General features: G+C 36.8%; 1 protein-coding gene across 2 annotated transcripts in view; it reads right to left on the reverse strand.

Annotated features, from left to right (window-relative positions):
* VWA8 (von Willebrand factor A domain containing 8) overlaps window positions 1–18,786 on the reverse strand; it is a 199,716-nt gene that overhangs the window by 66,673 nt on the left and 114,257 nt on the right. For both annotated transcript variants that reach the window (XM_052786057.1, XM_052786058.1), the window contains exons 26-29: window positions 16,072–16,223; window positions 7,927–8,035; window positions 6,858–6,996; window positions 5,332–5,534 (exon numbers count right to left, since the gene is read on the reverse strand). In XM_052786057.1, the coding sequence (XP_052642017.1) occupies window positions 5,332–5,534; window positions 6,858–6,996; window positions 7,927–8,035; window positions 16,072–16,223 (603 nt within the window). The remainder of the gene's footprint in view (window positions 1–5,331; window positions 5,535–6,857; window positions 6,997–7,926; window positions 8,036–16,071; window positions 16,224–18,786) is intronic.

The raw sequence follows: 18,786 nt of genomic DNA on the forward strand, positions 1-18,786 counted from the left end.
GTGTTAAATTTATGAGAGCAGTTGGTAATATAAAAAGCCTCTCTACTCCACCCCTTTTGATGTTAATGGTTTCCTTCTGTGCTAAGTGACTGATGTATATTCTGTCTGTGTTTAAGAATAGATTTTTGCGTCACTTGCAAACACATCCAAGAGCAGCTCTGGCAACTCTTCAAGTGGGCTGGGAAAAGATGTTGGTGTGCAATTCCACTGTGTTTGCTCTTGACTGGGAGAAAAGTAACCTTTGGGCGACCTCCTGACCCCAGTGTCTGGAATTCCAAACTCTGGACAGATGCAATAACCAATCTCGTGAAGTGGTGTGCCTTTATTTTTAGTTACTGCAAAGTTTCCCTTTCCTTACTGCTGTTTTTATTTTAGCCAGCATTTTCCTCTTAAAAGTCCTTAAACGAAACAGGGCTGTGATTTCACTTTGCTGGTATGGGAAGTTGTTCCTTACAGCCTCACAGACAGGAGAGTTAGGGGAAGGAATACACTCCAGTTTCAGAGTGGGACAGTAAAAAAAATTTGGTTTAACCCTCTTGTATTCTTCTCCCTGTACTCACTCTCGGTTTCATTCTCTTCTGCCCTTGATGCTCACGTCCTGAGCAAGCAAGTTTGCTAACACAGACTCTTCCTAGCTGTCAGCTTCAGATGAGGCTGATTCTTAGCTTGGTAGGGTAACTCCTCTGTACACTCTCCACCTCGCCTCCTGTCCCACAAGAACCTTTTCTATTAGTGCCACTCAATGACCCCTTGAGTGAGGAACATGTAACAATCCTGACACTGTAACTACTACGTACAGATACAGACATATCATATCATTCATTAGGTTCAAGTGAAAAAAGTCTGTGCAAGAATTTATGGTTTGGGGCTCAAACCTCCGTGCCTTCAGAGGTGGGAAATATATGCAAGTAGATTACTGGGGTTCCAATTAATGCGAGTGGTGTCTTTCAGATGATTTGGGAGACCTGATTGTACTAGAGATTTCAGTGAATGGAGAACAGTAAATAGAGACATAAACTTTGTGCTTATAGAAAAGAAAAGTCTTCACCTTTTCTATAGAAGATGCACACCTTTCTATACAAGTACACCTTTCCTTTTCTATAAGGTGTGCTTATAGAAAAGGAAAGTCTTATGTAATATCTAAAAAAGAAGCGAATTTAATAACATCAACTAGTTTTGGAAGAAAATATACTCCTCCTCCTGAACCCATACGTCAGAATATTTTGGGGACTAGTGGTTTCAGACATTACTACTAGTAGGTTGCAGCTCCTTCCATACACAGGTCCTCAGTAGTGATTCAGGTCAGATCACAAACTGTTAAAAAAAAGTCTTCTTTTAAAGGATGTTTGCCATCTTCTACATGTAGTGAGCAAAGTGGATCCCTGTGTCAGCTTCTGGGCCACAGACCCCCCTCACTCCCTTGCTATCAGAAAGCTTTGACAAAGAGCTCCAGCAGCACGTGGAACAGGGAAAAGCACTTCCCTCCCTCCCTACCCCACCTCCGGACCGAGAAAGATAAAAGCAGAGTTAAAGGACGCTGGCAGGACACTGCCTGGGCAAAGCTTGCTGTGCTCCCTGAGGTAGACTGTAGGTTACTCTGTCTGTCCAGTTGTAGCCTTTCAACAGAGCAAAGTGCTTGTAAGAAAAAATGGAAGTGTACAGTTAATTTATATGCAAATTAATTCTCCGTGTGCATTTTCCTCCTATAATCCCATATAAAATCATACATGAAGTTATCAATATTCTTTTCAGTCTATATCTGCTCTCCTTCTGTAGGGTAAAAGCAATAAGTGCAGAAAGAAAAAGAAAAGTGAAATAGGGGGGCACAAAGCTTTATAGGAAATAGGGGTATGGCCTGAAGTACTCGTGGGGAGGACACGGCAGAGGCATTGCTGCTTTGAAAAGATGAATGCAATTCCCACCTTATGAGAAAATGACTTGAGATTTCTGAAGAGTCTTTTCAAAGTCTATCAGCTTAGTCTGAACAGTAAGATGGAGTCAAAACAGGCTATGCTCACCGAGACCAACAGCCACCATGAGGAACAGAATCATCTACTCTTTCTTCCAAGAAGATGTAAAGGTGGCTTAAAAGCAGATAAATCTCTGATTTGTGCTATTAAGTTAAATCCCTGAGGAGTTTAGTTTTTGTAAAATTTTATTTAAAAGGACAGGAAGGAATGGTCATTTTTCATTTTATTTCACTGGAGGGCTCTATTGAATCCAGATGGATGTCATCTGGGAAATAAATCACACAAGCTTATTTGAGAAGCCACAATATCACCATCTCATCCTTTCCAATAAGGTTATCATCCATTTAAAATTGTTCTTTTTTATAACTTAGTCAGAAACATTCGTCTCCAAAGACCTTTATTAAAACAAAAAATTGGGAAAAATCTTTAGCTTTTCATATTGTCTAATTAATGGACTATAGTATTTATGAAATACCAGCTGTCAAGTGGACTTTTTTTTTATTAAATAAATGCAACTTCTTATTTCTACAAATATTGCTAATATTTCTTGGTCTTTTTGCACATACACGTAGATGAACCTCTAAAGCATCACATACATCATCTACATTACTTGTTTTTCTTGAAGATCTGTTTGATGCACCATTAGCACAAGTAGCTAACCCTTGGAGCCTTGCCCAAAATACAGATGTGCCACTAATCTACTTGTTGTAACATGTGAATGCTGCAAATTCTGAGCTTACAGCTGCCAGTGACCTTAGTACACCTGAAGATAGGCATCTTGGCTATATGTCAAGGCTCCTTCTGTAGCCAGTGGAAAGAAAGAAGCACCTCCAGAGGGCGATTCACTATGCTCTACCTTAGCTGGGATGAATTGCTCTTGCAGATCATCTTTATCCTCCCAACAGATACCGAAGGTACTTAGATGATTAGCTTAGACTATACGCTTACCTGCTAACGTCAGTAATAATGGACTTAATTTCATATACAGCAATATCCACCTCATTTCACAAGTGCACAAAGAAAGCACATGATTTTTTCATGGCTCCACTGCAGGAAGAGTTGGGAATAAAACCTAAGCTCTCTGTGGAAAAATTAGAACTACTTGAGAATCTCTCTTTTGATTCAGTGGGAACTAGAAATGCAGAGATCCTAACACATGAGCCCTAGTGTAAGGAAGGATAGCAGTGGCTGCGAAGACTACAACAGCAGCATTCATCTGACCTGTGCTTTGGTACCTCATTTAAAAACCAATCCCAAATAAATTACTAATGTAGTCCATGCATATGAACATGCAATACACCAGAGAATCCTTTTTCATCATTTTTTCTGTGCAAGATGCTTATTTAAGTTTCTCAAGAAGTCTAAAATTACTTTTGAATGGCGTCCTAAGTATACAATGACTTTTTGCAACCAAGTTTGTAGTTTAATGAAACATATTTTCACACTCAATGAGTAAGTAGTGAGTTAACAGTATCTAAAAAGTCCTAAGATAATGCAAAGCATTCAGAATATTGTAATTCTGTATTATTTTCCAGCAGTGTAAAACAGGCTTATTTTCAGACAGGATTTGTTCACCTGTAGCACTTGCTAAGAAAGGCAAGACTGAAACTGGCAATCTTTAAGCTTTGCCAGAGAAAAAACTTGAGGTTACGCTCAACTGAAGTCATCTGGAAAGGGGCACTGAACTACCATAGTCTCTCCACAAAACAAACTTCATTTCAGAGTTTAATTCATACTGTCACTGAAAAATATATTCCACGAGGACAGGCAAAACCAGTCACAGAATTAACTACCTAGAGCTTCATGGATGAACCTTTGATAAAAACTTCATTGCTGACACCAAATACTACTATGATTTGGTTAAAAACAAAACTAGCAGGACAATTATTTTCATGGCAGGAATTTCAGAGGCTTAGAAAGCAAAGAATATTGCTGGGCTTTGTATTAAAGAGCATGAGACATTCTAAACATTCTTAGACACAAGATAGACTGCCATCTGTTTTACAGTTTCCTGTGTTGACTTCGTCAAAAAACACCAAGTATCATTTAGAACCAAAGAAATGTGTTATGTGCATCTCAAAATTGCCCGAATGGTACTTCTATAGCTGTTCAGGACAACTACACAGGCAATCACCACAAGCAGGTAACTTCAGAATCATATTTTTTCCAGTTGGCATTGGAAAGTGTCCAAGGCAAAGCTAAAGAAGGCATAGGCAGTTCTACTAAAGGCAGAAGAATTGTGTTTCTCATAAGGTTTCGAGCTTAACTGTAGTGTTTGAGACCAGAAAGTGGTGTCAAACCTTGACAAACGTTCCTGGAACAACAGTATTACAGAGACACTAGTTATGAAATAACTGAAAACTACTCAATACCCTAACTCAACATAGGAAAGGTTCTTCTAGATCAGAGTCTCTCACCTACTGAAAAACAGGCAGAAGAAATTCAGGACAACAAAAGGAAAAGGAAAAACCAACCAACAACGATGACCAGATTAAATGCCCATGTCATACCACTATGACTGGTAGGCAACATAATAAACTATTATTAATATTAAAAAATGAACAGCAGCAGCACTGTATCAACTGTTGTCTCTTCCCACTCCCGGGCAAAGAAGTTTGGAATTGGAAATGTTCCAATCAGTTCACTGATAGTAATGGAAAGTGGAAAGTATGTGGAAAGTATGCAATACTTGACTTTAAAAAAAGGATTCCAGTCAAACCAACACTGAAGTCGTCAGTGGTTCTAAATTTGCATTGCTGATACACTAGATGGCAAGGCTTACACAGTCTTCTTTCTAGTCTCAGTACTTCAGATGTTACAGAATGAGAAATACCAGGGTTCACAAAACAAATAAAAAATAGTGGCATGAAGCAAATATGAGCAACATTTAACTTTGTGACTCAGAAAATGTCTCTTTCATATGCTATCTGAAAAGTAAAAAGGGGACAAGATTGGAGCAGAACTTAAGTTCACAGCATAAAACAGCTTGCTTTGTACTTTGCACTTTGCAAACATACGCTGCTTGACTGAGACTCCTGAATGCAACTCACTATCTCCCTTTCCCCCATGAAGGCCAATCTCCCTTTATCAGTAAGAGAAATAAGATAAGCAGGTAGAACTCAGCTTCAAGAACACAAAAGGACATTGTCCAGCTAAAAAGTGCAAGAGGAAAATCTCCACATAAAAACTAAAGCTGAAGGCAACTCCCAAGCTTCAATTATAGTGAAAAAGAGAACATTCAGAAAGGGTAGGCTTGTCCAGGCTACTTCAATCTATAGGAGGTAGGCTCCTGAGCAATCCTGCCTTTATGATACTACTTTGCTCATCACTAAACATCTAGCTGTGTTTTAATTTTTTTTACCTCCTCTTCATGTAGAACCACTTGACCTTTGAGTGGATTTCCCAGCGGTGCCACGGTCACAAAAGGTTGCCAGACACTTCCAACTGTTCTTGGGAAGAGGTCATAAAGATCCACAAAGTATCCACTCTTACTAGAAACGTTCATGAAGTACAAGGAAACAGGATTGCACGTAGTAACATAAAGCATGTTTTTGGCTTCCTCTTCTGAAACAAGAAAATAAAATTAATGAAAGGCTACTGACATCGTGCGTTGCTCTTCTGGAAATATATATGTCATAAACTCGGCAGATGAGGTAGCAAAACGTACAGAAAAATTACCACCATTGACACAGAGAGATGAAGAGAGAAACGGTCTCCTGATACTAACTAAATGTTAACAGGCAGAATCTTGCCACAACACTATTAACTCTTCAAACAAGTAGTCCAAGGCATATTTGTGTAGACATGACTGCAACGCCTGCCAGCTGCTAGTATATACAAAATCTGTCCAGATGTTTTTCTTTGTTTATAATTTTGGTTCTCCCTCCTCCTCTACCCCATCCTCCCTTTCAATTCAAGTATTTAATAATTAAACATGGGTTGAATGCAAACTTCGTATGGAACTTTCCACATATAGCACCTTCCTGACTGATTTCAGGTGACTGTTGAAATCAATACAAAGCCCCCTAATTTCTGTTTCACTGTCATAAAAGTCTGTTAATGTATTTGAATCTAAGACTACAAGCAGAAAAAGCAGCATTCCAGTATTGATCATAAGTGATCTGTTTATAATACACAATAAACTTTACACATGTTTAATGAGGAACCCTAAAAACGTTTAGGAATATTCCCAATGACACAATTCACTTTGGGACGTAAGTAGTACAGGTAACTAAGGCAGATTTGATCCAGTGAGAAAGAATTTTAAGCAGTATAAGCACAGGGGAAAAAAGCACAGCACTCTGCAAGTTAAAAGATTTGTATTAAAACTGAATTGAGAGAGGAAAAGTCAAAGAATCGGTTTTGTGAAGTAATAGTGTTGAAAATACAAACTAAACAGACTTGCAATTTTGTGGCTGTGATCTACTTTAATTACACATCCTTCTCCTAGTTTGAGAAAGATGCATATCCTTACGAAGACCACAACAACTCAGTGAAATTATGCTCCAATTTCAGTGGCTGATTATTTTTGTATTTCACCTACTGTTAAAAAAAAAAGTGGAAAAAGATAAATTATTATTCCTATACTCCATTCCCATACTCCATATCCTCCATTCCCATACTCCATATCCTCCATTCCCATATTCCAATTCCTAGTATTATTCATATACTCCATTGCAAACATACCTAGAAATACACACTACTGTAAATGCACTGAAGTGTTGTTATTACACTTAAAATCCCTCATATTGCCCTTTTATATTCTGCTACTGGCTATCGGCAAGCACTTGTGAAGTCTACAGCCCAGTCCTTCCTCAGGTCCAGGATATTTCACGTATTTATAATATTGGGCATCACTACAAAAGTTAGTAGCTTTTCCTACCACACCTTTTGTTACTGTGACATCGCAAACTAAGTTAACTTCACCCAAAGGCAGTGTCCAAAAAGCGAGTTCTTCTGTGAAACTGAGGGACCTGGCTTCATGTTGTTCCAGTGGAAATCCTTGAATATTTACGTACACAGGGCCCTAAACCAAATGATAACAATGAGGGCTTGTTAAAATACTCCACTCACCGTTCCTTATGAAAATCTAGAAGTCTTCTTCAAGACTTAATACTATTAACAACAGAAACAGACTGATTACTAAATAAATAAAAGGGAAAAAGAATTGCTTTTCTGCAAGCTCTCTGAATATCCATACTGCCATTTCCTTTACAGTATAGAAATCATCATGCCTTTCCTCTTTAGTCTTTTATTGGTTTGGAACCATTATTGCCCAGTGGCACAAAGGAGGTATCATGTACTGATAAAACACAGTCCATACAAGGAAAAAATCAGAATATTTTTGTTTCAAAGAAGTTCAATGGTGATTTCTTATTATATAAAGTTTAAATCTCACCGCTACATCACATTAGCAGTTCAGATTTTTCCTTATTCACTGGAGTAATAATTACTGAAGTTAAGCCAAGAACTCAAAACTGTAAAGGACTTAGAAGCTTTGGCTGCAGGTCAAATTGTACCAAAGGTTCAGATTCAAACTTGGCAGTGCCGAAGACCCATAAGAATTCAGCTGCATGCAAAACAGAAACAGAAAACAGCTTTCTTTTCAGTCTGATCTGATCCAAAAATTGAGATCTGGGGCCTGAAAACAGCCACCTCCAAGCATCCAAAATAGCTACAAAGTTGCCTCAAATATGGTATTTTCAATATCCTTATAAAAACCTCTCTTCAAGAACTTCTGACAAAACTTACTCATTTTAAAGCACATCTTACACCGTGACGGCTAGGTATACAAAACCATTCATTTTTTTAGCCAGTATAAAAAAACCTAAAAACAGGTAACAAGAACCACGCTCTCTATATACTTTTTCCTGAAGAAATTGATCACATTTAAGTTCTTTGCATCCCAATACATAAAAACAGTATTATATGAATTATTTTTTTTAAAAAGACAGACCTTTACATCTATTTTTTGAGTTTCTGTTGGACACAGCAGTTTCTGTTGTGCATTCCCCGGCTGATTGACTTTCCAGTAGCCCATAAATTTATGATCTGGTAACGGCAGTCTGTCAAACAATGTAGGAACAAACAAATTTTTACATTCATTAACCAGCAACTGGTATGGAATAAATCATTCAAACAACTGCATTTTTCCAATGAGACATATCTGAAGATTCTCTTGTAGAAAATATTTCCTTGCTAAAATATTTCATTTCTTTTACATTTTAAATGACAAAAATTTTAGCCTTCTGGAATAGTAATACAGTCACAAGCTAAACAGCATCATAAAAGAAGCAGCAATTCACATAATAGGGCCTCAAAAGGAAAACTTTTCCAGTCTGAATTATTTGAGATATGTAATAAAATATATCCAAACCGTCTCATGCTTTGCTTTATTCAGATCAGGCAGGGTGTGATAGTACCACTTAAAAGAACTCCTGTTAGTGGCACACTCATCTAGAAAACCAGCAGAATCAGCAAGTTAACCATGCGATAAAAGTTCAACAAATTATTTCCATATATTTTGCCACTGCTCACACGAACAAAGGCAAAGGAATACAGATGTGAGCATGTCCCATTGCCTTCTTGCCAGTACAGTCTACAAAAAGGACAGGGACATCTTCAAAAGCCTCAGTTGCTTGCCTTGGTCTAATTTCTTCATTTCGGTACCTTTTATTTAGGGAAGAAATATATGGGCCAAAGCAAAGCTCATTTATACAGGCAAAGAAAATGCTGGCATATGACAAAGTAGCTTGACAGCAAAATAGGGAAACACAATTTTTATTTATTTCCTCTGAAGTGATTTGCAACCACTGAAAGCAGTTTGACTTCATTAATTGGCATGAATACCTTCAAGCTAATGAACTCATCACTTTTGGTTTCTTTTATTTGGTATCAGTTGCTCCTAAAGAGACCTCCTACCAAAACTACATTCTGTGCTACACGCCGTTGGACATTATTGTACAGCTACAAGACTTGGCAAGAGAACAGAAGACATTCCTTCTCCCAGTTTCTATAAATATCTCCAAAGTCTATTTTAAGGAAGTCCTTTTAGACTGTTTGTTAAAAGTCTGTGCATGGTCTCTTCTGTTCTGTCTGATGATGCTCGTTCCTACTGCTACAATTATTTCCCCACTCCCCACCAACCAACCCAGCCCCTCTAGACATTAGAGGTTTGTTTCATTTCTTCTTGATATTCTTTTCAGAATAAGAAGGGATCTCAAATCAAAAATCCCCAGTTGGACTATATATGAATCTTGGGGAGTTTTAATTTTACTTTTTTTCCACTGGGAACTTAAAGTAAAATTCAGGGAATGAACACTAATATCCTCTACTCTTTGCAACTCATGCAGGAAAGCTGCACGAACATTTCTTCCTGGTATATTGACACCAAATCTCAAGCAACCTGGAGAAGCCAGTACTCACAGGTAGACAGTCACTCAGCCTCCATCCCCATTCTGCGTTTGGACCATCTGCCAAGGCAGTCAGATAGCCAAAGACACTTTTTGCAAACAGAAAATGGTTTGGATGCTATAGATCATTGGTGCTCACAGATAAATATCCAGCTGCCAGCAATATGCCACTGGGGCATGTAATGACAAAAGTGCATCTCATTAATTCCCTCTCTTACTCAAAGAACCAGTAGAGTCTTCATTGCCTGTTTGTTGCCTAGTTATGAATATCAATAGATACCAATGTTTGAAGAGTGATTTATTTTGCGTTCTTCCTCACTTCAGTTTGCATTTTTCCATTCTTTACACCCAGCTAGTCTAGCCAGATTCTTCCCAAATTAAGAAGAGAAATTAAGCCAGACTCAAAAAAATTGCAAGTACAATATATTGTAGATTACAACATTCAACACCATTAGGAGAAAATATTCAGGATGCACTATTTCAACATATACACAGTTCTTAGATAAATTTATTCATGCAGTCAGAAAATGGGCAGTCAAGTGACTAAACTAAATGTCAGTTTATCCATGAACTGGAATTTTACTTCAGGCTTCCATTTCAGTTTCAAAATGATTTGTTGGCAAAATGTTGGTTATGTCTTGAGCCAAAAGTGCCTTGTGTGCAAAAAGAAACTGGAGACTTTTTTTTGCTATGACGACTCCAAGTAGCATAATCTCTGATATGCCTATAATCAGCAATAATTGCTTCCCATTAGCTCAATGGAACATCAGCTTCCACAGGGATTTAGACTTGTTTTAATTCCTGACACATTACTCCCATGGACAACATCCTAGAAATCAACGGGTTCACTAATAATCGTGAATACTTATTAAATTTTAAAACAAAACATATGTTAATAACCAGCTCTAACCAAATACCCTGCTTTATATAGCAACAGAATTACAGATTGCATTCCCAAAGAAACAAAACATTTCCACTCTGGTTCAGCTTTCTGGAGATTTGCTTTGCTAATAGTTCCTCTCTTCCCTCAGGAAACCTGATTTTTCCTTTCTCCTGGATTCTTGAGGTTTTGTTTTCTCCCCTGTTTCTGAATGATTTAGTTTCTCTGGGGCAGCAGACCAAGTCATCATGAACAGCAAAGAGGAGGGAAACGTAGATCAGAATTTAAGAATAAAACAGAAAGCAGAATTCAGTTCTTTGTCAAGAATAATAGGGACCTTATTCTTCCAGGGCCTGACAATTCTTTTTCACTCTATCTTACTGCTCTCTCATATAAATCTGGTCTAAGAAAGACTAAGAGTATTTAAGAAGCTGGTGGCATTAAAGGTCTTATAACCAGTCTGCCTCCTGAATGATTTTCAACAGAGAGTGAGGGTGCTGAAGGACTGGAACAACATGCCCACAGTGAAAATGTGTATGCATCTCAACAGTTCTCCTCCAATGAATATACATGATACACAGTGAAGGAGTGAAATTACTGTATTTTCCCAGGATTTTTAAGGAAAAAGCAAGTTTTGAAAATAACTTGCAGTGACAGTACTAGTAAAAAGCTTCACAAGGTGCTCCTGCCACACTGCTGTATTTCAAATTCATTAACCAAATACCGGTTACATAAAAGGCAGACAGAATACTATGGAAATGCCACCACTGGCAAAAATCTGTGAAGCAAAGAAACCTGTCGGGTGTAAAAAGTGCAGTGGCTGAGTAAGGATGGTTCTGAAACTCCACTGCTTTCTCCAGCTGGGGTGTGCAGGATGATACATGATTTTTGATTTCCTCAAAAGCTGGAAAGGGTTTCTAGAACAGAAAAACTACACGACAGACTACAGTAATCTTGTAAGAAAGCCACGACTTAAAAGCAAGTTCTAAGGAATTATTTCTGACCAGTTCTTTGATTATGGATCTGTCAAAGTCTGTTCCTTCAGGAAAATCTAGAGATTTTATGTTTATTTACTCTTAATTTCACATCCTAGTTTTCTACAAGATCACTGCTGTCCGTGAAATGGTTATATAAGCAGGTGTTTTGTTTAGAAAAGGTGATTGCACAGGACCTACAGTTGATGGGGCAATTCTACAAAAAATTACTATTTAGCCTGATTTTCTTTATGCACAGCAGTCTAAGGGGAGACAATCTGTGAAAAGATAATTCTCTAGTGGCTTCTGCTGCTGGAAAACTTTTGAAAGTGACACCTACAGAACACAATTTCTTTTCATTTGTATCTTTTTGATTTTAGAGAAGAAATTCATTTTAGGCTAATTAAAAAAAAAAACCAAAACCAATCCACCAAACAACTGTGTTCAAAATGCCAACAGAACCTGCTTTATAAAATTATTAATTTAGCTTTCTGAGAACATATTGGAAAATGGCTACGAATCTTGTAAGACTGAAGTTCCACTGAATGCAAATTCTCTACAGCCAGCTACTGTAGTATTACGGCTGCGGACATGAACTCTGAGGCAACAAAGCTGCTTAATACATGATCTTGTAAACCAGCTCAGTGCTGCCACAGAACATGTTATTCAAGGACTTCAGTAGCATCCTGTGCTCTGCTTAGCTGAAGCGACTTCTATCTCACTTAACTTTTTTGGACTTAAGTAAGATATAGTTTGAAACCAAGAAAATTCTTTACCAATCAGCTCTCCGTACTTTATTTAAAAACCTTTTGATTAAAAATATAAGCAGCAGACATACAGAACAATCTTATGTTAGGTCTCCTGCTCCCTGACAGTCAAGTACAGACCCTGCCTCTGCTTCCCCCACCAAGCACAGGATGGACAAGAGACACATATGGTATGAGACAGGTCCAACAATTAACTACAAATTACCCTGGGGAAAAAAACCACAACAGTTTCAAGAGAAAATTAAAGCTGTTAAAATTTACATATTTACATTGCATATAAAAAAATTCAGTTCATATAAAACAAATATTCAAGTTATAGCAAGCACCTGGAAATGGATAGCGACAGGAGGAAAGCTATGGAATGGCAATTTCATCAAGGATAAATGGCAGAATTAGAGCTGAATAACAACATGTTTAACAACGTGTAATGTACATAAAGAAAGATAATGAGTTAGTACGAGTAATCCATTTTAACCACTATGTCTTGGCAAAGCATCACAGACAAGCCATTTGCTTTACACACAATACTGATACAAATTATAAACTCTTGAAAAGGTGATACCAGGAGATACAAACAATATCATGATGTTATAATCGGACAATACTGAACATGTCAGTGGCTTGAGGAATGGTCACCCTATTTGGGAAAAAAACAAACTGAAGCAAACAAAAAGCCCAAGTAAAGCATTACTTTACAGGTCTAATATATGACACTAATTTCAGAAATAAATTAATTAGCATCTACAAATTAATCTCTCTCTTGAAGAAATAACTACTGCATGAATTCTTTTCTAAATGCTAATTAGACACCAACCTAATCTTTCCTTCCAAGATCAGGTATATTAATTCCAGAGCCTAAGCTAAAATTCCTGTAAGGGTCACTGGTACCATCTGTTACATTTCCCCTACAATTTCAGCTGGATACAACCCTCGAAATTCCTTCTATGGAGACCCTGTATTGTAGTGTGTTGCTCATGTGTCTCCTGTTTTTGTTCCTATATTTACAGCAGTTATGTTTCAGCAGCAATTTAAATAATTCTGATTTATTCAAGTTTTCTCTTAGATTAAGTAATAGGTGACAAACAGACTTCTCCAAAACTTATTAAAATTAAATAAAGATTCACAAACTGTTTGATCCAAGACATGCCAGAGAGTACCTGTATAAAGGAGTCAGCATTTCAGTATAATGATTTTCCTGTCCTAGAATCTCCTGGAAATGCTTCTGTATCACAAAACTTCTTAATCGTACAGGATTTGTATACTTATCAATAGCAATGATTTTGCTGCAGGTATGACTACCATCCTCAGGCAGAATAGGTTTGGACTATTATTCTAGTTTTCACGTTACTTAATAGAACCATTGAGCAATTTATGCTTGCTAGTATGTCTTAAAAGTCTTGCAAATTGAGACTCGAGCAGAGAAGTGAACCTCTGTTGGGGTATGCTGTTGTCATTCGGACACTCTAGAAATTACACCTAGTAAACCTTCAGATTGCCAACTTGTGAGAGACTATAAGCAGGTAGGAAAACAAGGTTAACATTGAAAGTGATCTTGACAAGTCAGAGAATTAGTCTGAAAAAATACAATACTGTAAGAAAAGTGTAAGCACAAAGGAAGCTGATTACACGAAGTGAAGACAGGGTAAGCGTTATGCAGGGTTCTGCAGAAAGAATGTGGACGTTCACATTTAGAAAACTAGACATGAGTTAAACATTGCAACAAATGCAAACACATTGGGGTTTTTAAAAGGGACTGCTGCATGAAATACATCTCTGTTCTATACTCTCATACTACTCTACTCAGCTCTAGCAGAAACTAACATGCCCAGTTTTGTGCACAATGCTTAAAGATGGACATGAATCAAGTGGAGATGGGGACCATAAAAGAAAAATAAAAACCACCAGAGGCCTTAAAAAAGGGGGAAGATTGAGAGAACTGGATGTGTTTAGTCTAGAGATGACTTTCTAATGGCAAGGATATTTAGACACAAGACTGACTTGCTTTGGGAGGTTACAGAACTCCATCTCTGACGGTTTTCAGGCATGAATCATGACAAAAAATCAGGTAAGGTTTTAGATTAACTTGCATCTTTTCTGAAGGAAGTGGGATGGACTAGATTAGCACCATTATCCTACTCTCTTCCTGGAAAACAACATAGAGGAGGTCAGTACTCTAGTCCTAAACAGGTAGCAGCTTCAGGAAGTACCTTTTCTGCAGTGGTCCAAACAGCAGACCCAATTACCTCAATGTGTCTGTCACGGGAACTTGCAATATGGGCTGGAACAGATTTGGAGAGATTTTCTAGATGTTCTTTTACCCCAAGGCACAATCAACTGTGCCTTAACCATTCCTGAAAGCCGTGTCTGTAATTCAAGGTGATGCACCTGTGGTTTACAAGCTCCATCGGGTTCAATCTCATGACCAATAGCAAGGCTGTCTTGGAACGGAGCAGTAGGATAACCTGAAATGCCAGCTGTGGTGGATGCAAGTGAGATACTGAGACCAAGACTTCTGGATCATCAGAGCCAGATGGTCAGTCTAGTCCCAATCTAACATGGCGAGATCTAAGAAAAAGTTGCTTTTATCAAGTGCGTGTGAACTGCTCCTGTAGTTTGTCCTCCTCTTGGCCTTCAGTGTACAGAGTATACGCTCATAGTTGCCAGTCAAGTGAAGTTCTTGATGAGCATCTTGCGGGGGGTCTTGCAAGTCTGTCAGCCTTGGTGTAACCTGTCCTATAAAACCTCAGTGATGGATTCAAAATGATCAGGTGATTATCCCTAATTCAATATGATCAGATCTTTCTTCTATCTTCTCACTTCTAGACTAAACAGTCCCCAATTACAGCAGTCTTTCTCTTATGTTTCCTAAACCTCTGATCTTCTCTTTAGTAAAGAGTCCTCTCCAATCCACCTATGTAAACCCACATCTAATACTTCTAAAAATTATACAAACTGCAAATTTCTCAAAATATATGACAAACATCATAATTCTTTAAAATAGAAATTACCAAGTGACTTTTAGCAAAGAAACTATGGCAAGAGTTTCAAGGGTGTACTGTCAATCTGACAGACACTGCAGTTGCTCAAGTACTGGTTCCCTAGGCATGTGATTCTTCTGTCATCAAAATTAAAAGGTACACCACAGTCATTACACTGCCAAACTTCTTTTAATAGTTATATGTAGGATGTAGATGTGGTAACAGTGGTGCTCCAGCAAGAGAAACCTACACATGGACACCTAATATGAAGACATCATAAGAATCAGTCCCTCCTTAGCAAATATAAAATATATATGTCCCATGGCAAACTCAATTTTCCATATATCCATAAAGCTTTCTTCATGAAAGGGAAATATTTGTTTCTCCATAAATAAATTAAGTATTAGAGTTCAAGCCAGAGTAAGTTTTCTAATTGCTTTTCAATATGATCTACTTAAGCTTGTAATCTGTGAATTGTAGAAGAATGAGTTAAATCTGTTTCATAATTTAGTTTAGTCTTTAAAAAAAAAAAAGCTATTTTGATTCTAACCTCTGAAAAAGTATATGGTGTAATATGTCAACCGGTAACATAATTAAAGAATAACAGTGATACACAGACACATAAAAAAATTATTCTTAGAGCTTACATGCATTGTCCTGTTCTGCAGAAGTATTTTTGTAGAGCCTTTTTTAAGTATTGAAGACAAAATCCCACCACCACTGAAGACAACTTAGTTTTTTTGCTACCAATTTAGGTGATAAATAACAGGACAGAAACGTGTTGCAATTCAATTAAAAACACAGGAGAAGAAACAAGTATTTCCCTTTATTAATATATATCTGTTTACCATACAAGCTATCAATATGTACATGGACATTAAAGGTGAAATATTAGTAATAAGCAAATACTCTGTCATAAAGTAATTTATATTGTTGTAACTTATTTGGAGGAATATAAATTTGAAGCAGAGGAGCATTGACTTCAAGTATTCCAGGTTGTTTTTAAATCAGTTAGCAGCAAGATAACACACTATAAAAAAGTTATCATGAGAGACCTGTCTTCTTAATATATATCTTATGTTATTCTTACTCCTTGGCCAGCTGTACATTGGTCGGTTTTGCTCCAATAGGTATTCCATATTTGTGCAAAGTGCTGATTAAAATTTCACGCATTTCATTGTTGTAGGAGTCAAAGTCAAATACATTTCGAACAACATTTGCCAGTCCTTCAGTTGGAAATTTCTGTGAAGAAACAAAGACCCCCAAATTTCTTTTACTGAATATCTGTTAAGTTACAGCATATTGGTAAATAATGTTAAAATTAATAGTTATAACAATAACATTGCTCAACTTGGACAAGTGCTCAAGTAATCTTTTTTTTAGTTTCCAGAATAAAGAAGGGACATTGCTTCAAGTCAGAATGAAGTTACTGACATTAAACCTGAATTAAACAAACAAACAGGAGGCAATTATTTAAATACTCAACAACAGTCATTTTTTAAATAACTGTTTTCATTATACACATAATAAGGTGGTGTAATCATTGGAACATATAATTAAATATAGGCTGTATTTTTTAAATTTGGAACTGCTTTCTGCTAACAGTAAAGATCTGACACAAATACATATATTTGTTTAATTCAACTATACAATTCGTTCAAGAATTCCGATTCTTAATGTTGAATATAGAAAAGCAGAAGATACACTGCTTGCTTACTAAAAATTACTTTAGGTCATGATGGATTTTAGTAGAAACAGAAATTCACTTAGGATTTGCAAACATTTGTTTTCTTAGTGAAGAATACTACTTGAAATATGCTGTGTACGTTAAAAAAAAAAAAAAAGTTTATCAAATTTTCATTAGTATTTCCAACAAAGGAAGTTTTGCTACTGAACTGGACTGATGATTTAAGGCCAGTGTGCTCTTCCAGGTTTCAGAACTGCCGCTTACATATTCCCACACCTTTTAATTATTGTTGTTCTGCAAGAAGAAAACACATTTTCCTGCCTCTCATTTCCTACTAAGACCTAGAAGCCGGTAAGACTTAAAAGCCTTGACTGAGCAGTCAATTGAACTGATGTACTAGGAATAAACTGAAATGAAGAAGCGTTTTTTTGGTATCTGCAGAAGACACTATAGGTATGAAAAGCTGGCTTAGCCTTTCCGCAAACTGGTTCCAAGTGCTTAGTCAGTAACTTCCACTGTGAAACTCCAATAGCAAACATGTACCTGTCCCCATTTAAATTAAGGCAGATTCCAATAAACATGGACCTTAATTTCAGGCTTAAATAAGCTTATTTTTAAAGGAACATTTAGGTAATTTAAACAGAATATGTATTGTGCAAAATTTAGATTTTACTTGCCATTGATTAAAACAGCTGTTTAAGTTGAACATGTTGACACAGATAAGTCACTGAGCCTTTTCACAGATACTCTTTAATAAACCATCTGAAAAAATCATCTTACTCTTGTAAGATGTAAATGGAATAAATCAAATAAGAAGAATTTTTAAAAAATAATCGCCAAATTACTATATATCCTACAACTTTACCACCTAACTGCTTTATTTTACCTTTTTGGGCAAGAGATGGGAGTGAGAATCTTTTTATTTTAAACTTCTCACTGCTTCTTCATATGCCTTTCATTCAAATACTAGAACTTTGAGACAAGGACCTGGATGCCCCCATCTCAGTATGGCACATTTACAGTGATGAAGATAAACACATGAAGAAGTATTTTAGGGAGTTGAAGTCTTAACTGGTTTTTCCCCATTATTGAGCAAGGCTGGTACAAAAAACTTGAAAAACAGATGTAACACAAGTGTCAGAGAAATTTATAAAAGTATTAGAAGATATTTGAGTCCTGAATAAAAACTAAAATAGAAGAAACCAGAAAATTTTCATAAATGTTTTGACCTGTACTCTTAATCAAACAAACATCAGCCTTAGTCAGGAGTTTAATATTTTCCCAACTTAATAAATACCTAATCTCTGAATTAAAATACCTGTGACACAAGTAATACTAAAATTAGCTATTTACTGTGGTAGAATGGAATACCACTGCTAGAAATAGGCTTGTACAAACCTTTTTTTAATCTGTGGTATACATGCCACAGAATATTTCAGTACTAGTGTTGGTATAAAAGCATGCTAAACTATGCCCTGCTTTTTAAACCTGTACATGAGGAACCGATTAGAAGTTCTGCATTATTACAGCTTAGCAAAATACAAGTTATTGTGGGATAATATAAAGTTGTCCTACAGCCTGTGCCATCCTGGTTACAATGTCCATTCCTTACTAAATGAAACAGGTACTAAAAATACTATTTCTCCCAACAGCTATTCTAACTAAAGACTGTATAAACATTTAACGTGTAATGTAAATGCGAAAAGGTTGTGACAATGCTTAGTAGTAAAAGTACTAACTTCTATAATGTAAATTACACCTTGGAGTCAAAGTGAATATCACACTGTGGAAAAAAAAAAAAAGGCCCACAGACTTATAAAAATGTACATCATAGTTTAAAAACATGTAAAGCTGCTTAGTACTCAGTGTGCAGGATCCTATCTCATTCTGTCTTCAAGCGTGTCTTTTGATAACAAGAACAAAACATGTCCAGAATTGTGCATACTCTATATAACCAAACCCTTTCCTTAAGTAATTATTTTAGAGCATTTATGATGATGAATACTGCATTTTCTGTGTTATTCCCTTCTCACTGCAAAGCACAACAAACTGGCACCAAGCTATCTTGTTCACTCATGACCTCTTTTACCTGCCCTGCACTAGATACTGCAAAAACCT

Source organism: Harpia harpyja, chromosome 4 (genome assembly GCF_026419915.1).
Source record: "Harpia harpyja isolate bHarHar1 chromosome 4, bHarHar1 primary haplotype, whole genome shotgun sequence".
NCBI lineage: Eukaryota > Metazoa > Chordata > Aves > Accipitriformes > Accipitridae > Harpia > Harpia harpyja.